Source organism: Halichoerus grypus, chromosome 10, assembly GCF_964656455.1.
Source record: "Halichoerus grypus chromosome 10, mHalGry1.hap1.1, whole genome shotgun sequence".
Lineage (NCBI taxonomy): Eukaryota > Metazoa > Chordata > Mammalia > Carnivora > Phocidae > Halichoerus > Halichoerus grypus.
In genome coordinates this window covers 100,820,723-100,847,409 of record NC_135721.1, presented here as the reverse complement: position 1 = coordinate 100,847,409, position 26,687 = coordinate 100,820,723, and the positions used below count along the sequence as shown (strand labels likewise).

At 37.8% G+C, this 26,687-nt stretch overlaps 1 protein-coding gene across 7 annotated transcripts in view; it reads right to left on the bottom strand.

Annotated features, from left to right (window-relative positions):
• The window catches only part of TASP1 (taspase 1), a 295,816-nt gene that overhangs the window by 45,028 nt on the left and 224,101 nt on the right, over positions 1-26,687 (bottom strand). For 6 of the 7 annotated variants that reach the window (XR_013441943.1, XR_013441945.1, XM_078056923.1 and 3 more), the window contains one exon: positions 17,538-17,648. Coding sequence is in view for 4 of the 7 variants with exons in the window: in XM_078056923.1 (XP_077913049.1) it covers positions 17,538-17,648 (111 nt within the window). In the remaining 3 variants the exon portion in view is untranslated. Of the gene's footprint in view, positions 1-14,345; positions 14,407-17,537; positions 17,649-26,687 lie in introns of those variants that run through there. The other variant, XR_013441944.1, reaches the window with a different exon arrangement.

Genomic DNA, 26,687 nt, shown 5'->3' with positions numbered 1-26,687 from the left:
ACTCTCTAGCTCCATCCATGTTGTTGAAAATGGCAAAATTTCATTCTTTTACAGCTGAATAATATTCTATTATACATATATACCACATGTTCTTTACCCATTCATCTATCAATGGATACTTGAGATGCTTCCATAATTTGGCCATTGTAAATAACGCTGCAATAAACATAGTGGTGCATGTATCCCTCCATATTAGTGTTTTTGTATTTTTAACACTAGTACTTTGAATGCTGGATTGTAGGGTAGTTCTGTTTTTAACTTTCTGAGGATCTCCCCATACCATTTTCCATAGTGATTGCACCAGTCTGCATTCCCACAAACAGTGCAAGAGGGTAATTACATGTTTAACTTCTGGAGGAACCTCCATACTGTTTTCTACAGTGGCTGCACCAGTTTGCCTTCCCACCAACAGTGCAGGGGGTTCCTTTATCTCCACATCCTTGCCAACACTTGTATGGAGTTTAGCCATTCTGACAGGTGTGAGGTGATATCTCACTGTAGTTTTGATTTGCATTCCTCTGATGATGAGTGATGTTGAGCATCTTTTCGTGTGCTATTTGTATATTTTCTTTGGAGCAATGTCTGTTCATGTCTTTTGCTCATTTTTTAATTGGGTTGTTTTTGGGGTGTTGAGTTTTATACATTCTTTATATATTTTGGATACTAACCTTTTATCAGACATGTCATTTATAAATATCTTCTCCCATTCCGCAGGCTTTTAGTTTGGCTGATTGTTTCCTTCACTATGCAGAAGCTTTTTATTTTGATGTAGTCTTAATAGTTTATTTTTGCTTTTATTTCCCTTCTCTCAGAGATATCTAGAAAGAAGCTGCTATAGCCAATGTCAAAGAAGTTACTGCCTGTGTTCTCTTCTAGGATTTTTATGGTTTAAGGTCTCACATTTAGGTCTTCAATCCATTTTGAATTTATTTTTGTGTTTGGTGTAACAAAGTGGTCCAGTTTCATTCTTTTGCATGTTGCTGTCCAGTATTCTCAACACCATTTTTTGAAGAGACTGCTTTTTTCCCATTAGATATTCTTTCCTGCTTTGTGGAAGATTAACTGACCATATAGTTGTGGGGTTCATTTCTGGAGTTTCTGTTCTATTCCAGTGATCAATGTGTCTATTTTTGTGCCAGTCCCATACTGTCTTGATCACTAGAGCTTTGTAGTATAACTTCACATTTGGAATTATAATACCTCCAGCTTAGTTTTTCTTTTTCAAGATTGTTTTGGCTATTCAGGGTCTTTTGTGGTTCCATACAAATTTTAGAATTGCTTGTTCTGGTCCTGTGAAAAATGCTGTTGGTATTTTGATAAGGATTGCATTAAATCTGTAGGTTGCTTTGGGTAGTATGGATATTTTAACAATATTTATTCTTCCAATCCATAAGCATGGAATGTCTTTCCTTTTCTGTGTGTTTCAGTCTCTTTCAACAATGTTTTATAGTTTTCAGAGTACAGGTCTTTCACCTCCTTGACTAATTTATTCCCGGATATTTTATTATTTTGGGTACAATTATAAATGGGATTACTTTCATAATTTCTCCTTCTATTGCTTCATTATTATGTATAGAAATGCAACAGATTTCTGTACAATGACTTTGTACCCTGTGACCTTACCAAATTCATTTATCACTTCTAGTAGTTTTTTGGTGGAGTTTTTAGGGTTTTCTGAATATAGTATAATGTCATCTGCAAATAGTGAAAGTTTTACTTCTTCCTCACCATTTTGCATGCCTTTTATTCCATCCTCTTATCTGACTGATGTGGCTAGAACTTCTAGTATTATGTTGAATAAATGTGGTAAGAGTGGATATCCTTGTCTTATTCCTTATCTTAGGGAGAAAGCTTTCAGTTTTTCATCATTGAGTATGATGTTAGCTGCGGGTTTTTCATTTATGGCCTCTATTATGTTGAGGTATGTTCCCTCTAAACCTACTGTGTTGAGGGTTTTTATCATGAATGGATGTTGTACTTTGTCAAATACTTTGTCTGCATCTATTGAAATGATCATATGGTTTTTATCCTTTCTCTTATTGATGTGATGAATCATATTGATTTGTGAATACTGAACCACACTTACATCCTGGGAATAAATGCCACTTGATCATGGTGAATGATTTTTTTAATGTGTTGTTGGATTCGGCTTGCTATATTTTGTTGAGGATTTTTGCATCTATGTTCATCAGAGATATTGGTCTGTAGTTCTCTTCTCTTGTAGAGCTAATGTAGGCCTCACAGAATGAATTTGGAAGTTTTCCTTCCTTTTCTATGTTTTGGAATAGTTTGAGAAGAAGAGGTATTAATGCTTCTTTAAATGTTTGGTAGAATTTGCCTGTGAAGCCATCTGGTCCTGGACTTTAGCTTGTTGGGAGTTTTTTGATTACTGATTCAATTTCATTGCTGATAATCAGTCTGTTCAAATTTTCTATTTCTTCTTGGTAGTTTGGTTCCTATTTCTTCCTGGTAGTTTAGTTTCTATTTCTTCCTGGTAGTTTGAATTTATCCATTTCTTCTAGGTTGTCCAATTTGTTTGCATATAATGTGTCATAATATTCTCTTAGAATCCTTTGCATTTCTGTGGTGTTGTTACTTCTCTTTCATTTCTGATTTTGAATTTTCCTTCTCTCTTTTTTTTTTTTTTTTGTCTTTTCAGTTTTGTTTTTGTTTTTAAAGTAGGCTCCACACCCAGCGTGGAGTCCAGTGTGGGGCTTGAACTCATGATTCTGAGATCAAGACCTGAATTGAGATCAAGAGTCGGATGCTCAACCAACTGAGCCACCTAGGTGCCCCCACTCTCTTTTTGATGAGTCTGGCTAATGATTATCAATTTTGTTGATCTTTTCAAAGAACCAACTCCTCCTTTCACTGATCTGTTCTATTGTTGTTGTTGTTGTTTTTAGTTTATATTTCATTTATTTCTGCTCTAATATTTATTATTTATTTCCTTCTATGGGTTTGGGGTTTTGTTTCTTCTTCTTTTTCTAGCCTCTTTAGGTGTAAGGTTAGGTTGTTTGAGATTTTTCTTGCTTCTTGAGGCAGGCCGCTATAACCTTCCCTCTTAAAACAGCTTTTGCTGCATCCCAAACATTTCAGACTGTTGTGTTTTCATTTTCATTTGTCTCCATGTATTTTTTTATTTCCTTTTTGATTTCTTGGTTGACTCATTCATTGTTTAGTAGCATGTTATTTAACCTCCATATGTTTTTTCTCTTTCCAGATTTTTTTCTTGTGGTTGATTTCTAGTTTCATAGCATTGTGGTGAGAAGAAATGCATGGAATGACTTCAATCTCTTTGAACATGTTGAGATTTGTTTTGTGGGCTAATATGTGATCTATTCTGGAGAATGTTCCATGTGCACTTGAAAAGAATGTGTGTTCTGCTGTTTTAGGATGGAATATTCTGAATTTATCTGTTAAATCTGTCTTGTCCAATGTGTCATTCAAAGCCACTGTTTCCTTGTTGATTTTCTATTTGGATGATGTTCTGTTTGGACAGATGTCCTCTGATATAAGTGGAGTGTTGAAGTCCCCTACTATTATTTTATTATTATTGATTAGTTCCTTTATGTTTGTTATTAACTGCTTTAAGTATTCGGGTGCTCCCATGTAGTTGCCTAAATATTTACAATTGTTATATACTTCTTGTTGGATTGTGCCCTTAATGATTATATAGTGTCTGTCTCTTGTTACAGTCTTTGTTTTAAAGTCTACTTTGGCATAGGGGCCCTGGGTGGCTCAGTTGGTTAAGTGTCCAACTCTTGATTTCAGCTCAGGTCATTATCTTGGGGTTGTGGGATTGAGCCCCACATTGGGCTCCATGCTGGATGTGGAGCTGGCTTCGGATTCTCTCTCTCTCTTTCTGCTCTCTCTCTCTTAAAAAAAAAAAAAAAGTCTATTCTGTCCTATATAAGTATTGCTACCCTGGCTTTCTTTTCAAATCCATTTGCATGGTAGATGCTTCTCTATCCCTTCACTTTCAATCTGTATGTGACTTTAGGTCTGAAATGACTCTCCTGTAGGCAGCATATAGATGGGTCTTTTTTTTTTTAATCCATTCCATCACCCTATGTCTTTTGATTGAAGTGTTTAGTCCATTTACATTCAGAGTAATTATTATTAGGTATGCATTTGTTGCCATTTTGTTACTTGTTTTATGGTTGTTTTGTAGCCTTTCTCTGTTCCTTTCTTCTCTTGCTCTCTTCTCTCACAATTAGTTGACTTTCTTTAGTGATATACTTGGATTCCTTTCTCTTTAGTTTTTGCATATCTATTACTGGTTTTTGATTTTTGGTTACCTTTCGGTTTGTATATGACATCTTCTGCATAATGGAGTCTATATTAAGCTGATGGTTGCTTAAGTTTGAACTCATTTTTTACTCCTCTCCTCCCCACATTTTAGGTATATGGTGTCATATTTTACATCCTTATATTCTGTGAGTCCCTTGACTGATTTTTATAGATATACTTATTTTTACGGCATTTGTGCTTCCTACTTTTCTTACCCTTGTTTATGGTCTTTCCTTTCAACTCAAAGAGTCCCCCTATAACATTTCTTGTAGGGCTGGTTTAGTAGTCATGAACTCCTTTAACTTTTGTTTGTCTGGGAAACTCCTTATCTCTCCTGTTCTGAATGATAGCCTTGCTGGAGAGTATTCTTGGCTGTGGACTGTTTCCTTTCAGTACTTTGAATATGTCATGCTACTCCTTTCTGGCCTGTAAAGTTTCTATTGAAAAATCAGCTGATAGCCTCAATAGAGGTTTCCCTTGTATGTAACTGCTTTTTTCTCTCTTGCTGCTTTTAAAATTCTCACTTTATCACTACTTTTTGCCATCTTAATTACTGTATGTCTTGGTGTGGACCTCCCTAGGTTGATTTTGTTGGGGAGAATCTCTGTACATCCTGGATCTGGATTTCTGTTTCCTTCCCTAGATTTGGGAACCTTTCAGCTATTATTTTTTCAAATAAATTTTCTGCCCCCTCTTCTTTCTCTTCTTCTGGGATCCCAATAACATGAATGTTATTATACTTAATGGTGTTGCTGAGCTGCTTCAGGGCCATTTTAAACAGTGAAATCATCAGCAGAGGCACAAAAATGTGAAGAACATGTCATTAAACAAGCTACAAAGAGGATGCTGAGACATGAAGGCAAAGATTCACCCTGCTCACCTCAGCTGGGAATGTGCATGTCAGGTGACTCAAATTCTTTACCACTCTGCATGTGCCTACAAATGACTGTGAAAGTGTCAGGAGTACTGATTTTGAAATTACAAATAAGTTTCAGCAAGTAGGAAAATGAGCAAATATGAAATCTGCAAATATTGAGGACTGACTGTAGTTATTAAAATGACATAGTCTTTGACCTAGTAATTCTACTTCTAGGTAATTATTCTATAGATATGCTTTTATATGTATGAAATAACATATTTACAAAGATACTCACTGAAGTAGTTTTAATTAGGAAGAAACTGGAAGTAGCTCAGTTGCCTATTGGTGGGAGTATATATAAATAACCATGGTACTCTATATAGTGGAATACTACGCAACAATTAAAAACAAAGGAAGAAGCTCTACATAGGAGGTATGGAACCATCTACACTGAGTATTTTTGAAACTTTCTGACCATGAATCACAATATTAACAAAAACAAAATTAAAAAGTCCCACATGTTGTCACTTAGTATATACACTTCTTTATAAATGAAATTTCACAAAATAATACCTACCCTTTTACTTACCACGCATTGGTTTATACTACTGGGTTCTTTATATTCTATCCACCATATTTAAAAGATTCTGCCTCTGACTCACTAAATTGACTTTAGACCTCATTAATATGACATGCTTTTGTTTGAAAAAATACTTATTTACAAGATAGATAGTTTATCTAAAATAAAAGGCAAGGTAGACAATGATATAAAGATAGTGCTGCCATTTTTGTGGAAGAAAATAAGAGGGTACCATGGATGAATATGTAAATACATGGGATCTCTCTGGAAGAATATTTTAGGAACTGGCAACAGTAGTTGCTATTATAAAGAGAACTGTTTGGTTAAAGGAGTTTAATGGAAGGCAACCTATTTTTTACCATATATCCTTTCCTGAAATTTCTGAATTTTGTCCTATTTTGGTTTATTTCCTATTTTTTAAAAATGCCCCTAGGAATCTCAATTACCCTATTAATCTATGTTATCTATTAAGAATTTCTTCCTTATTTAGATTATGACATTCTAAACTTCTGAAATTTGATGTAATGAGATGTTACCATATATTTTTAATTATCCTTCATGAGAATGCTTTATTATGATGTGAAATGATCTAATGCTTTCAAATTGTTTCATGTCTCATGACTATCTAAAATATGACTAAATCTTATGAAGGACCATGAATAAGTCCCTACATAAATTTACACTGGGCATATATATTTAGGGCAAAACCTGTTATGTTTAAAGAGCAATTAAAACAAACAAAACAAAAATTTATTCCTGTTAGAAATTTAAAAATTCCAAAACCACTACAAGCTTTAAAAAATAAGTAGAAAACACGGGACACCTGGGTGGCTCAGTCATTAAGGGTCTGCCTTCGGCTCAGGTCATGATCCCAGGGTCCTGGGATTGAGCCCTGCATCGAGCTCCCTGCTCAGTGGGAAGCCTGCTTCTCCCTCTCCCACTCCCCCTGCTTGTGTTCCCTCTCTCGCTGTCTCTCTGTCAAATAAATAAAATCTTAAAAAAAAAAAAAATAAGTAGAAAACATTTATTGTCTCAAGGGCAGTTTATATCACAAACTTTTATAACTATCTAATTAAGTCCTAATTTACAATTAAAACCTGGTAAAGGGTAGTACAAAATTAGCTCAAATACAGTTACATAGAGGCAAAAAATAATATGAATAGCATTTCTTACCATGAGTAATATCTAGAAGTCTATAATTTGTTTCTTGATTTTTAGGGACTAAATTTGAAATTGTTTAATACACCTAAAATGGAAATTTATGGGAAGAGTATTAAGAAATGATTCTAATAATACAGCAAACTGGGCAGATGTTATATCATAGTACCGGGACTTTTCCATGTATAATTATTCCATGTAGAGAATCATGAACTGAAGCAACATATAGGATAAATGAATGGCCTGGAATGACATATCTGAGTGTGGGAAAGTGCCCTGTTTCTTTGCCAGTGGCTGGTGACTGTTTACATCTCAATTACTCATTTGAAAAGCCTACTGTTTTTTAGAAAGCCAAAGCCCAAGGGGCACCTGAGTGGCTCCATCAGTTGAGCGCCCAACTCTTGGTTTCCGCTCAGGTTATGATCCCAGGGTCCTGGGATCGAGCCGCGAGTCGGGCTCTGTGCTCAGCAGGGAGTCTGCTCAAGATTCTCTCTCCCTCTGCCCCTCCTTCCAATCACACACACACTATCTCTCAAATAAATAAATAAATCTGAAAGAAAGGAAAGAAAGAAAGAAAGAAAGAAAGAAAGAAAGAAAGAAAGAAAAAGAAAAAGCCATTGTGAGGCTACTGAAAATGACCAGACCATGAAAAGACCTTCATCAGAAAACTTTAAGAATACCCAAAGCCAGACTAAAATAGATTAACATGTAAAAGATGGTCACAGGGATTTGGCAAGCTTCTTCTTTACCAAGTGACTTGACAACACATCATATCACATAAGCGTGATGTGAAAAAAGGCCAGTAGTACAGATCCTGTTCCAGTGCCAGAGAATGGGTTAGGTGGGATGTGCTGTGCCTGTGCTCTTCAAGAATGACATGTTAGGGGCTCCTGGGTGGCTCAGTCAGTTGAGCATCCGACTCTTGATTTCGGCTCAGGTCACGATCTCAGGTTTGTAAAATCAAGCCCCACATCGGGCTCTGCACTCAGCACAGAGTCTGCTTGTTCCTCTCCCTCTACTCCTCTCCCTGCTTTCTCTCACTCTCTCTCAAATAAATAAATAATAAAAATCTTTTTTAAAAAAAGGATTACAGGTTAATGGTATTACAGGCACATCCGAAATGGATTTGCACATAATCTTAGAGGCTAGCTTTTCTGGAAAGCTGCATTTAATGCATTGGAATAAATAAATACACGCACAAGTATAATGCACAAGAGTGGTTCTACTTTAGTTTTAATGTCCTTCCACTATATGAGACAGCCTTTAGCCCCTATGCAAGGCTTTGACTCCTAGTGACACTTAAATCACCACCTTCACTAGTTAATATTAGAGCTACAAGCCCCCCCCCCCCACCTTGCAAAATGCTCCCTCCGCCAGGATACCTCTTTCTCTTTCAAAATGATTCACAGGTCATTCTGTTTAAGCAAACAAAATTTCTTTACTAGGGTTGCAAGCAAGTTTTCTCTACCAAATGGATTCTCTTTTCTAGCCAGAGAGAAGTTCTCAGCCACCCCTTTAAAAAAAAAAAAAAAAATTGTTGTTCTCCAATTGTTGTTAACAACCCCCAGCTGCACTGGCTTCCGCACCCATTTAAAACCCCTCTGCCTGGCTTCACATCCCAGACTTCTTGCAAGGAAAACAGAACTTTAAAATCAGAACCGTCTTGGACCGGACAGTTGCCAAGTCAGCTGCTGCTCCTTAGACTTAGGTGGAATGGCTTATCCTCAGACATTCTGCACAGTGCTTTAAGTTATATCTTACTAAATAAAGATAAGCTCATTTTTAAAATGGGAAGAATGAGGAACTGTAAACAGAAGAGCCTCCTCTTATCTCTGTAGATTTTCCCTCCTGGTTGTTAGGTTCCTTATAACCCAGAATGGGGTTCATACAGGGATACTTTACTGTCCTGACATGGAATCTTTAAGATTCATATCTTGTATGTTCCATTGTGGCCATTAAGTAGCTCTGAGTTGGCTCACCTCTCTGAAAAACTTTCACGACTGAACTGTTTTAGGAGGGATGGGATTGAAGTTCTATAGAGCCCCATTTATACTAAGCCAAGAAAATAACTATTTTCTCTTTCCAAGGCTCACTCTGATTTGTTCAAGACTAAAGAAGGATGCTGATTGAAAAGGAAGAGAAGAATGTCGGTCAAATAGTAATATAAGCCTCAAAGGACAATTTGGTTCTTTTCCTTTTTTTTATCATTTTATTTATTTTTAGAGTTATTTATTGAGAGAGAAAGAGCATGAGCGGGGGGAGGGGAACAGGGAGAGGGAGAGAGAGAATCTCAAGCAGACTCCCCGCTGGCAGAGCCCGACTCGAGGCTCGATCCCACGACCCCGAGATCATGATCTGAGCCGAAATCAAGAGTCGGACACTTAACCGACTGACCCACCCAGGCACCCCTTTTATCATTTTATTGTATTAGAAACTGGAAATAAGGGCCACTGGCTGCAACATGGAAGTTCTCTGCTGAACAGAAAAGCATTCAGTGAAACAAGTTTTATTGAAACATGATTTCATTCATTCAACAAATATTTTTTTAGGATTTATTTCATGTTAGAGTGATCTCTATTACCATTTGAGCAGATGAAAACTGACTATAAAATTTGTCAAAATATTTTTCTGAGAGTTTTAGGAGAACCACAGTAATAAGAATTACATAATCACTAGAATTCTATTCATAAATCTTTGTATTCTTTATATCAAATGGAAAATTTTGTGGCCAAAAAAAAAAGTACTACATGGTTAGATTACAGCTAGTACTACACTTCCCACGATTAATGCTAATGAATGAACTGGGTTCTACCACATTCATAAAAGGTCCATAATAATATTGTTTACATACACTCTATTCTTCCTTCATGAATATGTGGTTTTCACAGATTCTAAAATCATAGTTACTCTCAAATATCTGATGATAAAAAAAATTAGGTTACAATATGGAGAAGCAACTTTACAACCATGAAAAGAACTCTACAATTTATTATGAGCATTATAATATATGGATTTATTTATTTATCCACATCCACCAACTGTACTACAAGGTCTGTTCAAACTAACCAATCAATATACTGTACAACTCAGCCTTCAGCTTCATATGATTTCATTTTCCTTTCCTTCTTGTGACATTATAATTTTGTGCTCTGAGTTTACTATAACTAATATTACTGGTTTTGTCCACATGCTCACAAACTAAAGGAAAAGACAAAAAAGCTTTTAGATCACCTAATCAGTACCCTTAGGGGAAAAAAAAGCTAATGTAAACAAAGATCTTTACATTTTTTCTGTATGGGATAAAACAAATGCCTTGTGTGGTTTTAATTATTTCATAAACATATTTTAGCATAAATAGCAAAATAAGGTACCTATTGTGAGAAGCTCAGCAGCTCCCAATTTTGTGATGGTACCAACTTCTATAATCAAGTCTACAGTCCCTACATCTGGCCACCTTTGAATTCCAAAGCATTGCTGGGGCACTAAAGAAATAAGCTTCTACCCACTTCCCTAGGTGTTATATGGAAGTGTTGAATCACTATATTGTACACCTGAAACTAATATTACAGTGTATGCTAACTAACTGGAACTTAAATAAAAATTTAAAAAAGAAAAAGAAAAAAGCTTCCAACCATGACACTGGACCCTCTTATAGAACAAAGTTTTAGTTATATTTCTAAGACAAGTTATTAACATCAGATAAGCATCCATCAGTACCTCTTTTCCCACTACCAGTCTAATAGCTAATTTGCCTTCTCTCTGAGAGTTATTTTTATGATCATGTGAGCCCAACAGAATGCCTAGTCATAAGTGCTCATGGTGGCATGTGCCATGAAATGGAAATCAGTGATACTGCTGGGGCCCCCAGAATGAAGCTCCTTTGAAGTGCATGTGTTTATGTGTGCTTGCCAAATTTTTAATGCCAGTAAAACCAAAAGGCAGTTTGGAATTTTAACTTACAGTAAAATGACCTTTTATCTTTTTAATGTTCCAGGAAGCATCAACTCAATCTAACATTTTTTATTTTTAAACCATAGCATGTTTGGTAACAGTGACAAAAAGAGTACTTGATAAAGAACTTCGCCTGTTCTGCAAAGGAGGGGAGGGAATGCCACATTTAAGTTCTAATTGGCAAGTGAAAAACTATTTAATTTGATAGAGCTAAGTCTAAAATGATGGAAGGATTCATTATTCTTTCAAGTAATTATGTAAGAAACTGCAAAAATTCTCATAGAAGAAATCATATGACATACCATTTATCATACCATTTATATAAAGTCAGGCCCACATGGGGGCTTCAAAGAGATGGGTAATGGGCAATTTCTTAAGCGGGGTGGCAGGTCTACAGGTGTTCATTTTATTATTATCCTTTATAACTTACAAATTTATTACATTCTTTTAAAAATATATGAAACATTTCATAGTTAAGATGAAAAACAGGGAAAGAAGGGGTAGCTGGACAATTAGAAGCAATATCATGTACAACACTTAATTATCAGCATAATGAACATATTCCTGGATAGTAAGGAACCTGGAGTTATTCTCTGCGTAAGGTGAGGCTAGCTTAATGGGGGAGTAACAATTGCCGTATGTGTTCATCAGATGATCAGGCTCTGGCTGAACTGAGTGCCTCAAATCTATTTAGGATGAAGGACTCCCAACAGTGGCACAGAGGTCACTGGTCAAACACACAGTCTTTTTGCCCCTAGGAGCCCCTATGCCTCCTATCCTGAATTGCTTAAGATTTTCCTTAAATATATGGAGTCTGTTTCTCATTGATCCCCATATTCACTGCTTCCTAGTAACCATTCTAAGGCAGGGACCCCTGAACTTTACAAAGTCTGTCAGGCTCCCACCAGTACAGTGAGGGCAAGCTATAAGGAGAGAAATGCACCCATATAGTGAGATTGGCTATTTATGCCATGTATTTGCATATATTCTAATTACTTGTGTCAAATCACAAGTTTAAAACAGAAAAAGACTCATTTTTTTTTCCACTGGAAGGCTTGATGTGCCTCTGTTTACACAATTATTAGCCATACTATATACAGCAGCCTCAATAAAGCTCTCTGTACAGGCCTGGAAAGCACATGTAATTGTACTTTAGCAGGTAAAATATATATTGGGTTTTTTTTTTTTCTCTAAAAGCAGAGAGAAAATTAATTCTTTTCAGCTGTTTCACTCCAGGGAGAAGCATTTGCTTTGCGTTAAAGCAGTGATTTGTAGGCTGGGCTTTGCCAGCATCTCATGATCTGGGGAGTGGGAGGTGGAGGGATGGGTGTTGCAAACACATTTACATCCAAACTGTCCTTTTTACAAGGCTGTTTGTAGAGGTTATCTTCTGTGATCCATTTTTGACTGTCTCCAAATCTTCTTGTTTCCGGACACTTGTCATTATCCAACATTTCCGAGCCATACTGTTTTGGATTGTTTTTAGAGCATGTAAGGATACTTTATGTGACATTTCATTTTTCTGGAAGAGTGTCAATTTAAAATTTCTGCTAAAAAATCAATAAGGAAATTCCATTTGACACTTAATTCGTTTATTTAATAATCAGTGGAGCCTACTATGGAGGGTGGGTACAAGATTGGATATGACACAGTCCTTGCCCTCAAATGGTTCACAATCTGGTGGTGTGATTCTCAGAGGCTGTGGAATCTTCTAGCACTTGGAAAGATATTTTAAATCCCTGATCCTCCATGTGAATCACTGGGGCTCAGAGATCTGTGATCTATTCCTGTCAAATAAGTGGGCTCAGAAAAAAGCTTAAGAGGTGCTGGCCTAGAGGGAGGGATAGACACTCTAACACATGTCATGGCGAGTGTTACAAGGGATGCCAATTGCATGTTGCAAAAAAAAAAAAAAAAAAACACAAGGAAGGAACAAATTACCTGGGGAAAAGGGTTTCCAAAGGATTCTAAGAAGATTCTTATCTGTCCTGGGTCTTTAAAGAAGGAATGTAACTGGCCCAAGGCATTCCAAGCACAGGTAAAAGCATGTGAAAGTTATTGGGGAAAAAACAGGACCCTCTGGAAGAAGACCAAGCAATCTGGAGTGCCCAGAACTGGGGGCGCTGAGGCTGTGTAGAGGGAAAGGACTAATTGGAAATGACAATGAAAGCATGTTCCGGGGTTAGATCAGGGGAGGACTTTCCCATCAAGTTAAGTAGTTCCTATCTGTCTTCTAGGGAAATGACCAGCAGAGGCAGGAGTATGGATGCATCCTCACAGAAAAATTGAAAGCAGGGAGTGATAGTAAGAGACACAGGTTTTGACTTTACTTTAACACACAGAGAAAGTTATTCAACATTTAGCTTAGACATATAGTAAACTGATTACATATACTTATGTGGCCCTTCTTTTGACCACTATCCCTCTGAGCCTGGGATTGGTCTCTCTAAGCCACCATTAGGTCAGGTTCTCATTTTTGCCCTTTCTGCTTCAGGGCAGCCTGCTTCTCTCCTGACTGCCCATTTCTGAGCCCATGGTTAGGTTCTCTGGGCCAGCGAGAGAAAAGTCTGGTAACTGTATGGAGGTGGGATAGGAATAGAGTCAGAGCAGCTAACAAGATAGTCTAGAAAAGAGTAACTAGGGACTATAAAGTAGGAGGACACTGATCCCATTTGTCTCAGAGGATCCCAAAGAAGAAAACCAGGATCCACTGATGCAATCTGATAGTCTCAGCTGCCTAAAGATGCAAGAGAGCACCTTGATTTGTTACTGTAGCTCTTTAGACAAACTAGAGGCTCATTTGGCAGTGAGAGGATTTAAAAGGTTTGTTAGTCATCTATTTTGGCATAAATTACCCCAAAATGTAGTGGTTTAAAACAACAAACATTTACTATCTCAATTTCTGTGGGTTAGGAATTCAGGAGTGGCTTTGTTAGGTGATTCTCACTCAGACACTTACACTCTCCCTCATGAGATTCAGTCAAGAAATCTGTGCAAGGCTGCTGCAGTCATCTGAAAGTTCATTCAGAGCTGAGGCTATTAGCAAGAAGCCCCAGTGTCTTGCTGGCTTTTGGAAGAAGGTCAGAGTTCTTTGCCATGTAGACCTCTCCACAGTGCTGCCTGTCTATACATGGCAGTTGGTCTCTCTGAGAGTGAGAAAGCAAGAAGGATGTCACAATGCCTTTTTTGATCTAGCCTCAGAAGTCACACGCTATCACACTGCCATATTCTTATGCCTTGTAAGAGAGTCTCAGGGAGAGGAATTAAGCTCCATCTCTTGCAAACAATTTATGGATAAAGCACATGTAACAGGGTCACACAAGAGGATTTTGAATATTCCTTCATACCTGAGATTTACCAATTCTATTCATAAATCAGTAAACAGAGGACAAACCTTGAAAGTGTCCTGTACTTGAGTCATCCCATCCTTGAAGTGGCCCCACTGGGGCTCTTGTAATTGATATATTTGTCAAGAGGAGGGGTTCAGTAATGGATTTCTGGAAACTCCACCAAGTGACAATGGGGTTTGATTGAAACTGCTCTTGTGGTGTTATGGAAACACTACCTATGATTTTCAGAAAAGAGAGTGGACACAGAAAAAGCTTAAGTTAGAGACTGTTTTAATTATACTATTCTTTGGGGGGAAAAATGATTGACCAAGATATAGTAATCCAGTTCTTGTTTGTTTTTTTTTTTTCATTTTGGGAATTGTTTTATTTGGATTGTACATAAGAAAGACTTCTGAGCTCTCCTGGTTACTAGATATTACTAAGCATTACAGAGCCATGAGTTTATGAAGTTAAACTCTCATGAGGGTTTTATAAGGCAATATAAGAAGTCATGGTCCAAACATAAAGCAAATTAAGTTGTGGCCTGCTTTGGAGCAACTGATAGGGTATAGCATGGGAGAATCCACTTGACCTTGATGTTTGAAATATTCTCCTCTTACAGGCAGAGGTTTATGACAGACACTTATGAGTCCAATCTTCCACTACTGGGATCTGCAGTGAGTAATATTTATACAGTCTTGGTACTGCCAATGCTGGTTACTATCACTGTTCAGAACCTCTAATCAAAGTGTAGAAGACAAGTTAGCTACAGGACAGAATGTGGATGTTAATAACCATCGCAGCATTGCTAGAGATTGAGGTGAGGGTTGGGAGTAAAAAAGAAAGAAGAAAGAACACATGAACTTTCCTGAACTTACATAGTCAAAGGCGTGAGGTATGGTTGAGAGACTGTATAAAGTTGAGGAATCAAGAAATAAATTAAGAAATAGTATGTTACAGTTGCAATAAAATTAAAATTTATGATTTCAAGTTAGAGTAGAAGTCTAACAAAGTCAGGAGGAAAAGGGAGAGGAAAGTGATGTGAACTACATTCTTAATTTTTTTTTTCCCCAAAAAGGAGCCACAAACTACTGACCAATCAAGAAATAGAAGCATGAACATATTCTATAGAGTGCAGGTGTTTCCAACAAGAATAACCAGAACCAGAGACTGGTGGCTCTGGGACTGAGGTGACCATGGTGACTTTCACATCTCCTTTCCTATCCTATACATACATTACTCTTTTGAACAAATGTAAAAATCCATGTGGTTGGTATCATCTATAAGTTGATACTAGCCTATGTTCACCAGGTTTTAGAAGATAAACTTCACAAACATTAATTCCTCTAGTTAGGTTTAACAAATGACAAGATTTTACTTATTTTAGAAATTCACACTTTACATTTCATTCTTCTTTTTGAAACAGAGAGTAGGAATTAGTTTACAAATTACTACCTTGGTGATAAAAACTATTTAAGATGAGCAAAAACGCTATGATTTATCCTTAAATATGCATTTCTATACTACACCACCAAAAATAAAACGACAACCAAAAAACCTTATAATTTTCAGGATTAACTCTAATGGGCAAGAGTCCAGGCTCAGTAAAGAACCGATACTCCAACCTAGGAAAAGTCTATGAAGCAGTTTTAGCAACTACCCCCGTCCGGCCCCCAGTCCTAAGGGTTATTCTGAGTTTTAATGGAAGGCCCAGGTACATCCTCCTACAAACTCCCTTCTATCCAACCATGGAAGATTTCTTCAAAGGATTCAACAATGATTAAGATACCAAAGAAGCAAATGGCTAATTTGCCTTGGTTTAATAAAAGACAGCCATTTAAAACTACAGTTCCTGGGAGCAACCTGGGTACCAAATATACTAGGTGCAAAGAGAAAAGGAAAAATATATATATATATGAGGTTAGTAGTCAGAATCCAAAGTGCATTTTTTTCCCCCTTTGAGAAATTAGGGGGAAAACTTTATGAAAGCTCTTTCAGCTTCTATAGAAAAAATACTTTTGTACCCTCATAAGAAAGGCTTGCTTTTCTAATTTACAGACTCACTTGTACTACACCAATTCACAACAATCATACAATATAGATCAGGCACCACCCACACCTTCTGTAAGAAAATTTATAGAAAGGGTTGAACTACCACAGTCCCTGTGGATGATCTACGACAGTTATATTAAAAAAAAAAATACTTAGGGAAGAATGGATAAATACCAAGTGGTGTATCTGTATAATGGAATACCACACAGCAATGAAAATAACAAACTACTGCCACATGTAACATGCACATCAGATACACATAGTACATATTCTATGATTCCATTTATATAAAATATAAACCCCAGCAAAACTAATCATGGTGTTAGAAGTCAGCATAGTGGTTCACTTTGGAGGGGTAAAGAATGGGGGTGGGTTACCAGGGGTTTTGGGGGTTCTGGTAAAGTTCTACTTTTTATCTGCTTGCATGAGTGGGTTCAGTTTATAATAATTTATCAAGCAGTTGCAGTTATAATTTGTGTACTTTCCTGAATGTATATATAATTATTTAAAAAGTCAATTAAAAAATAACATATAAGGCCCCCTCCTAGCTTATGCAGTACCTTTATGCAGATTTTTAAAAAATGTCCCCTCTGAAAAAAAAAAAAATGTCCCCTCTGGATAAATGGATTAGAAAAAGGCATCCCTGTGGGCAGAGGGAGTCCCACAGGTTTGTGGAGGATTGGCTGGTTTTTAACCCCAGTGGTACACTTGGCTAGACACAAAACCGCACATCTGGATGGACATCTGCAAATCTGCAAAACACTCACTTGACCTTTCTTCACCACAGCTTTATGAGGAGGGCAGGGCAGATGTCCTTATTTTACAAAAGAGGAAGTGGCACAGAACAGTAAGACTGATGCACAAAGGCGTCATAGCTAATAAGCGATGGAGCCAGAACAGACTCCGAGGCCAGTAGCTCTTCACATGGTTCTGATTCTGTTTTGGGAGGGGAAACAGGAAGAAGCTTCTTTCTATGTTTGTTGCTGTGTATGTTGTTATGGGTCATCTCCATGCTTTGTGGAACTAGGCAGGGAACAAATACATGGTCCAATGTTCTTAATATTGGGGCTTTAGTAAAGGTCCTAGGTTCTAAGCCCATTTGAAAAATATGCTTTAAGCATACACTTAAAAATGAATATTCACCTTTTAATGTTTACTTATGCAAAAAGATCAGTAGAATAGACATGTGTAGATACCAATAGAGCATTCTGGCCTTCCCATAGCTTAACATTATTAACTTATGGACATAAATCTTTTCGTGTCTTGAAAAAAATGAAAGAGAAAGACACACACCTAAGGTATATGTCCAGCTTACCTAGAAGTGTCTGCTTATCTTGGGAGGAGTCAGACTCTGCAGAACACCTGCAAGTTCGGAGAACAATCACTCCTCCAAGCACACCATCTTCACTGGCCAGGAAAGGTGAACCTAGGCAGGAAAGGCAAATGGTCATTTTTCAGTGAATTTTCCTTTTTTCATTTTCAATTTTCATTTGATTATAAGAACAAAAATGTGGTATGAATAAGATCTTGAAAGATGCCCATTTTCTGACAACCACCATTGTTCATGCCTTGTATAGGCCTGATGGCAAACACAGGCCTATGCCCAAAGAGGGGCCATTTGGCAAAGACAATCCCAGATGCTGCCAAGAAGACTTGAGTGGGGGTGGAGTGTGCATTACAGTATTCAGATGGAATTGGAAACACTACCAGATTAAAGGACCAAAACACAAATACAGGAAAAAATGCTCAGCAAGTCTCTTTGATCAGCTCTTAGGGATCACTTACCAGGCTCTCCCTGCTGTCAGGGGCATGCCACCAAAAGCTTTGATTTACTACCTTAAATTCAATTTTAAACAATAAGCCACAAACTTTATTACAAACATTTAAAAATGATCCTGATGGTTTACACAAATAAGGGTGAAACTGTATTTCTATTATAAGAGTCTGGTGGTTAGAAACAACCAGGCCTCTTTGGGATCTCACACACTGAACCATTGTGAGCATTTCAAGAACACTACATTTTAAAATCCCTCATTTTTCCTCCCCAAGGACATCTTCTTCAAACATCTGGCATAGCAAGTAAGCACGTGGAGAACAAATGCAAATTAACCCAAGCACTATCAAAGAAAGTAATAAAAACAAAAACCAACCAAATTGGATTTGGGGAAGCTTCTGGTTAAACTTAGTTGATTAAACACATATATTTATCTCCACTCCTTCCAAAGGCATGGCCCAATGAGGACAGAGAGAAAGGCAAACGAGAAAAAAACTGACCTTTTAGAAAATGAAAAGAAGATGGACATTAGTTCGCTCACCTAGTGGGACCACAGAAGCTGAAATCTAAGCTTTCATGGTGGGACAGGGTTGAAATTGGGGGGGTCACCTATAAGAAATCACCCAGTTTTGTCATGAAACCCAAAAAGAATTGGAAATTGGAAGCCTCCAGTTTCTCTGAAGGCAGGGATATGGGGTGGGGCTGAAATGAAGATGGCTGGTTTAGAGTGTCCAAAAGGACCCTCTACACCAGGTGTCAGTAAGCTATGACTTATCTGGTCTACAACCTGTTTTTGTACTGTCTACAAGAGATGCGTGTTTATTTTACAATTTAAAGGTTATTTAAAAAAAAGAAAAAGGAACGAGGGGCACCTGGGTGGCTCAGTCTGATAAGACACCCTTATCAGTGTCTGCCTTCGGCTCAGGTCATGATCCCAGGGTCCTGGGATCGAGTCCCACATCAGGAAGCCTGCTTTTCCCTCTCCCACACCCCCTGCCTGTGTTCCCTCTCTCTCTCTGTGTCTCTCTCTGTCAAATAACTAAATAAAATCTTAAAAAAAAAAAAAAAAAAAAAGGACGAGAAGGAGAAGAATATGTGATAGAGACCATGATGTAGCCCAAAAAGTCTAAAATCTTTACTTTCTGGCCCTTTCAGAAATAGTTTGCCAACCCCTGATCTAAAGCCCCAGATTCCTGCATAGAGAGGAAGTTACTTCTTCCTAACCCAGGAGATGCCAGGATATTTACTCTTTAGAGAGGATGAACCAGAGGGACTTGAGTCTTGGGGGCATCAGACTCAGCATATGGCAGGAGAGAGGCTCCACAGTGAATATAGGATGTGGAAGTGGAAGTCTTAATGCTAAACAGTGAAATAACCAACTCCTTTACCCAGAGGCTCCCAGGATACAAGAAGTCAGGCTGATATCCTCCAAACAAAAGACTGGATAACTCCCTTCCAGCCACACAACCAGCTCAGGAATAAAGACCTATCTGAGAGACCCTAAAAAATTTGCCTCACGGTAAGAGCTTCCAGATGACAAGTATGATTCATTCAGAAGGTTTTCACAGTTCAGCTTTTTGGTATTTAACTGTTAAAAAGTATAGACTACCTAGGATCACTAGTTGTTTCAGTTAGGCCTCTAGAAAAGACAGAGACCAAAACTAAAAAGCAACACAGAGAAAACTTAGGCAAATGCATTGAGCAAAAGAAAAGAAAAAAAAAGAGAGAGAGAAATCAGAAGAACAGGCCAGAAGGTCCAATATCTGAATAATAGGAGTTTCAGAAAAAGAGCATAGAGGAAATGAAATTTCAAAGAAAGAATTCAGAAACATTTCCAAGAATGGAAAGGTAAGTGCTTGGACTAAAAAGCCTCATCAACCTCCCAGAACAACTCATGAAAAAAAAAAAAAAGTGCCATGGAGGTACATCACTGTGAAATATCAAAATATTGAAGAAAAAGAGAAAAGTCTAAAAACTCTCAAGTGGGGGAAAAAAGTCACATGGAAAGCAAGGGTATCATAACAGCATCAAAATTCTCAACGTAACACTGGTAACTAGAAGATTAGAAGGCACCTTCTTCAAAATGCTAAAGGAAAATTATTTCCAACCTAGAATTCTATACTAGGCCAAAATGTCAGTCAAGTGTGAAAACAGAATAAAGCTCTACAAAGTCTCAAAGAATTTACCTCCCAGGTACCTTCTCAGAAAGCTGTAGGATGAACGTGCCTTGGCAAAGTGAAGGAATAGGGCACATAATGAGAAAAAAATTGAGATCTGGAAACAGGGGATCCAAAACAAGAGAACAAAAAAAGATTCCAAGATGGCATGCAGCTATGCAGCAGGCTTAGAAAGTGGACAGTCCAAATTGAAGCAGGAAGCCAGAGGAGGCTGGAAAGATATTTCCAAAGGGAAAATAAATCAAACTTACAGAATATATGTTGGGTTTGAAATTATTAAGAGGAAATGTTTCAGATTTTGAGGGAAGTTTGACAATCAAGAGTGACTGGTATAAAAAAAACAAACAAACAAAAAGAAACCTAAACAATAATGAGGCAAATATTAACTGCAGAAAAAAAATAATAATTTGTGTAAGAAAGGAAATAGAATCACAGTACACTATGTAGTGCAGATGTCAATAGCTGGAGTCAAAAATATAAACTCACAATACTGATGAACTAAAAAAAAAAAGGGAGGGGGACATAATACATTAAGAGGAGGAATGGTACATGTAGTATGTGTAGGTTTGGGGTTGGAAATATACGGGAATTAAATCTTGGCCTTTCCTGGTATGAATATGAAGATATCTCAATTCGATATATAAACAATATCTAAAATTGAAAACTGAAGGAATAGTAGTACAAATGTGTTATGTTGAATTACAGATTTAACTTCTAAATGAAATAGCTATGAGAGTTAAAAGTAGTAGCCTCAGGGGAGAGGAAGCTGGGGGAGAAGGGACTGGATTGAAACAGGGAACCATTCATTTTCATTTTAAGTCTGGGGGTATTGTCTTTTTAAACCACTTACTTGTTTTGCCTTGCAAAGAAAAACAACACAAATTTAAACTGTGGAACTGGACTAAATTTTTTAATCCTCAGCCTCTTAAAGAAGGGGTAAGGAGACAGGAAACTCAGTCATTGAGAAACTACCCTGCATCAGGGCTTGGTTCCACGCTTTCATGTTCTACAGTTTGATTTTCAGAACCACTGAAGGGGGTCAGAGAAAATCTCCCCAAAATGTGTCATTTTGGCATGTGGACTATTTTGAGCTGAAGGCAATCGAGACCCTGTGGGCTCAAGAGAAACTTCTGCCTCACCCTTAACTACCTAGAAGAATCTAAATTGGGGGTCTTTCCTAGAATTAGAGTTATCACCAGGAATAAATTTTATCTGAGTAACCCATCTGTATGGCAAGGCAAATATCTAATTACCAAACATCTGTTCTTATTGCCTATGAATTGCCCTCCTCCCCTTTGAAGCCCCAGGCCCCTATCCCACTCCTTAGCTCAGCATGACATAAATAACTCATTGTACCTTTTTGTCTTTGAACCTCTCATGTATAAGGAGTTCCTGTATGTATGAAATTAAATTTGACTTTCTCCTGTAAATCAGTCTCATGTCAATTTAATCTTTAAACCAGGTGGAAGAATCTTTGAAGGATAGAGGAAAATTTTCCTCCCCAACACTACTGTGCCATGAGGTGTTTTCACGTTACAGATGAAGAACCTAAGGTTCAGAGAGTTGAGCAGAGTATGTGGTTTTCCGTTATGATTCTCTGAGCCCATAGTCCTTGTTTGCTTTGCAGCAATGCCTGTCAGGGAATGGGAAACTTCGGATAAGCTCACATTCCAGCTGCTGTTAGAAACCTCCACCCCACCAGCACTCAAACTCTTGATACCTCTAGAACAGTTCCTTTCCCTACCAAATCCAGGAATTTCTCCTAGGTTCCTAATAGCTCATCCAAGCTCAAAACTCTCTATCTCTTCCCTCTTCAATGACTCAACACATGAAACCATGTTAAATCCCAACAGTTCTCCCTATGACTGTACTTGTGCTAGTTTCTGCCCCTTCATTTCCACTGACAAGACCCTCAATGTACTCTCATTGTACTGAAAACAGTGTAGTAGGCTCCGTGCTCCAGTCATCCAAATCTCTAAATTAATTAATTAATATGTACTATGTGCCAGGACTCTTCTAGGCACTGGGGATATAGCAATGAAAAAAAAGAAGTCCTTGCTCACATCTAGTTGAACAGGTTAGGGGACAAGTAAATTTACAAGTCAATAAAGAAATTCATCCAGTTATTGATAAGCACTGTGAAGAAAATGAATCCTGGTAAATGAAAGAAGGTGTGACTTGAGCAGGGGCTACTTCACATCAAGGGTCAGAAAAAGCCCCTTTTGTTAAGGAGCTAACCATGTGAAGACCTGAGGGAAGAACATTCCAGGCAGATGAACAAGCAAATGCAGAGACGTTAAGGTGAGAAGGAACCTGGATGTTCAGGAAATACAAGGAGACTAGAGTGGTAAGAGCTGAGTGAGGGAGAGGGAAGAGAGGGCAGAACATAAATTCAAAGAGAGGCAGGGCCAGGTCACATAGGGTTACAAAAGGCCTTGTGGGTACAGCAAGGAGGTTAGATTTTACTGCAAGTGTGATGAAAAGATGATTTAATCTTTAACCAGGACGACAGTTCTTGTTTGCACTTGCAAAAGGTTGCAATGGATGAATGCAAAGTATGAAATGGATTGGCAGGGCAAGCATGAAAGCAACAAGTCACTAAAAAAGGTGCCATGGCAGCCCAACTGACAGATAATAGTGGCTGAGGTGAGCCTGCTGGCAGTGGAGTCTGTCAGTAGAAGCTGGGTCTGGGATATACTCTGCAAGTAGAACCAAAAGGGCTGTTCACAGAATGAATATGGGGACATGTGAAACAGAGACATCAAAGTTTACTCTAATAAGAAGTATGCACTATGCTATGATTACATCATTAAACCATTCAAAAACTTCCAATGACTCCCAGGTGCCCACAGAACAATGTCCAAATGCCTTAGCCTGGCACAGTCCTCCTCTCTCTTCCCAATCTTATCTCCCTATTTATTTTTACACACCAAATGCTTTAGCCAAATTGGACTTCCTGTATCCCATTTCTCCAAGATTTCCCCCTGGGCCCATTTGTGAACTATTCTTCCTGAATCCTTTTCTCCCCATGAACTGAATCTATCCTCAGTGCCTTTTATACAGACACAGCTCTCTGGGGTGAGGGTATCTCACCTTTAAAGCACCTTTAGTGACTAATGAAATGCTTCCACTTATTCACCGCCTTCTCCTATCCCCAACCTCCTACACACACACACACACACACACACACACACACACACACACACACACACACACTCCCACTTACACCACTGCAGTGTGGCATTGAAGATAGCAAGACAGGATGTTAATGCAGTGAAAGGAGATGGGGCCCCCAGGGCACCATCGAAGCTACAGCAGGACTTCCCCCTCTCAGTATGCATTCATTCAATAATTTAAGGAAACAATGATTAGAGTATGTTTGAAGATTTCAAGTTTTTCATGGAAAGTACTCAGATTTCATATTATCACTGTGATGTTTAAAAAAAAAAAAAATACTGACTCAGACAGAAGGCCTTGTTTTGAGTCTGAGGGTAGCAACTATGTATTCTCAAGAAAGACATTTTTTTTGTAATCCATGCTTCAGTTTCTTAAATTATAAATCATGGATATTAAAAGACATCTTTCTGGTTGTTACAAGGACTGAATTATACATATGAACTCTGCAACCTCTGAAGAGCTATTTAAACATTTGGTGGTAGTAACAATGATGGTAGGAAGACACTTCAGCATTTTGGTGGTTCTCAAAAATTGTCAGGCTGAACAAGATCTATTACTGTACCTACTTGGTTAACCCTCCACAACAGCCAGAACCAGTGTTCAACTGACATTCAATGGTGGTGATAGGATATCAATTTTCCAAGTTAAAATGTTGAACAGTCTCTGTATATAAGGAAACACTATTTCTTATTATTCCCAGTAAGAAAAGAAAAATTAACATGGAGTGACATTTTAGGCACTGTGTTAGGTGCTTTTCATACCCATACAGGGAATTGGGGGTAAAAATTAATAAAATAAGACAATCCAAAGTTCCATTAATATATGCGCAAGAAGTTGCATAAAATATCTAAAGAAGATTAATAAATAAATAATAAAAATTAAGTGTCATTCACCCTAATAAAATGTCCCTAACAGACTGCTTAAATATCCAAGTCTAAAACTGTTACGGAATGAAATTATAATTACAGATGGTAAGAGAAATAGTTACTGTGATCAAATGTATCTAATCTGAATATTCATTTAAATTGTAAATCCATACTGTAAACAAATGAGACACCTACTTACTAAATTTGTTCCATAATTTTTAAGGATGAAGAATTTGAAGAAATTTGAAAGGAAAATCACTATAAGTATTAAAGTAGAGAATTCAATGAGAATATTAATCCATATTCTTTTGATTGCTAGTACCAGAATCTTAATTAGCATGATCTTCAATAAAAAGGAGGATTTGCTGGCTCATAAAATCCAATGGTAGGGATGTGATGGGTTTCAGTAACAGTAGGAAACAGTTCTCTATGGACAGTAATTCCCATCAATAGTTCCAGAACTATATTCCTGACAACTTTCACCACCAGAGAGTTCCTCTTTTTCAGTTTTAACATTCTCAGGGAGCATCAATTGGATTTAGGAAAATTCAAAAACTTGACTATCCTGGCTCCAGTTAGGGATTAAGCCTAGAACAATCAATTGTGACCAAGAGGCCAGTGGAGTGGAGTCATGGATGGACAGACAATACAGAGATCCAGGAAACACAAATGAAGAGAACACTGGGCTACAGAACCAGGAAGTCAGGATCTCATATTTGGTGTGGTCTACTTGAACTTAGACAAGCCACTTTACCGCTCTGAACCTTGCTTTCTTCTTTCATCTGAAAAATTGGGAGACTGGACTAACAATCTCTGATATCTCTACCAGTTCTAATAGGCTGGAGTATTTTTAGAGATTCATGTCTACCCACAGCAGCAACCAGTCATTACCTGATGCCAGCAAGACAAAACATGAAAGCTCCTTTTGCAAAACCTGGTACAATGCTTCCTCTTTGACATGTGAGAACTTATCAAGAGAGTGATTCTGTAGCCAGAAGGCAGCTGCTAGGGGTCCACCTTCTCATTATATTTAACAAAGAACTTCTGTCTTTCAAATACATTTCTGCACATTGCTTTCCTTTTAAAGTCTATACACCAAATCACTTGAATGTCATTTTCTCTTGGAGGAATTACACACATTGAGAAAAAGAAATAGAGACAAAGATGGTTTGAAGGTCAGATGAACAAGAAAATGGAGGGCTGAGGAATAATGAATGTTCCCTACTGCAAACACATACCTCTAACTCCAAAAGAACAAATTTTATAAATATTCTTTAAACACAGAAGTAGGATAATAGTTTATACTTCTTAGAAGACCAAGGACTTTTTTCCTAAAGATGCACTTGAGTTGGTTAATCTTTCCTGGATGTGAAGTATTAGCAGAATGACATGAAGACTATATAACATAATGAGAGGAGCCAATCACAATGTTCAGAAGCACTAGCTCCATTAACGAAGTGCTACTACATTTTGCCTTTGAAAAGAAGGCTACAAGATCGCCACCATCATCCTATTAGATGTATGTTAACTGCATTCTATCATTTCCTGTCCCCACAAAAATCCTAATGTAATGATTATTACTATAATCATCTGACAGATGAGAAACCAAATTAAAAAAGAAAGAAGCTGATGCACAGGGAGGTAAATGACAGGCTCTCAGAAACACAAAGAGGAAGTGGGGATCAGGACACTAATCGATGACCCTGATCCTTTCACTACAAACCCTGAGGACTACCCCTGTTCCACCTCTACCACAACTCATGGATATCATCATTATACGAGGTTTTCTGGTGATTTTTAAACATAGTTTTAAAGACTCTAATTTAACTCTTTTTTAAAAAAAGATTTTATTTGAGAAAAAAAGAAGAAGAAGAATATAGCAGCAGGGGAAGAATGAAGGGGGGGAAATCGGAGGGGGAGAAGAACCATGAGAGACGATGGACTCTGAAAAACAAACTGAGGGTTCTAGAGGGGAGGGGGTTGGGAGGATGGGTTAGCCTGGTGATGGGTATTGAGGAGGGCACGTTCTGCATGGAGCACTGGGTGTTATGCACAAACAATAAATCATGGAACACTAAAAAAAAAAAAAAAAAGATTTTATTTGAGAGGGATGCAGAGAGAGCACAAGCGGGGGGGTGGGGCAGAGGGAGAAGCAGACTCCCCACTGAGCAGGGAGCCCTAGGATCATAACCTGAGCCGAAGGCAGACGCTTAACCAACTGAACCACCCAGGAACCCCTAACTCTTTAAAGAGAAGAGTTGAGTGTGGCCAATAGCCCTTTTGAAATCCCTTACTACCATAATTTGAAAGATAGAAAAAGTTAACTTGTTTCAGAACAGAAAATTCCAAACTATAATCAGAACCTAAACATATCAGAGAGACAGTCTGTAGATAAATATATTGATTCTGCCATAAATATTACAAGTAAGAAACCAAACTGAGTCCATTAAAGCTTCTGTTTCTTGGTTTAA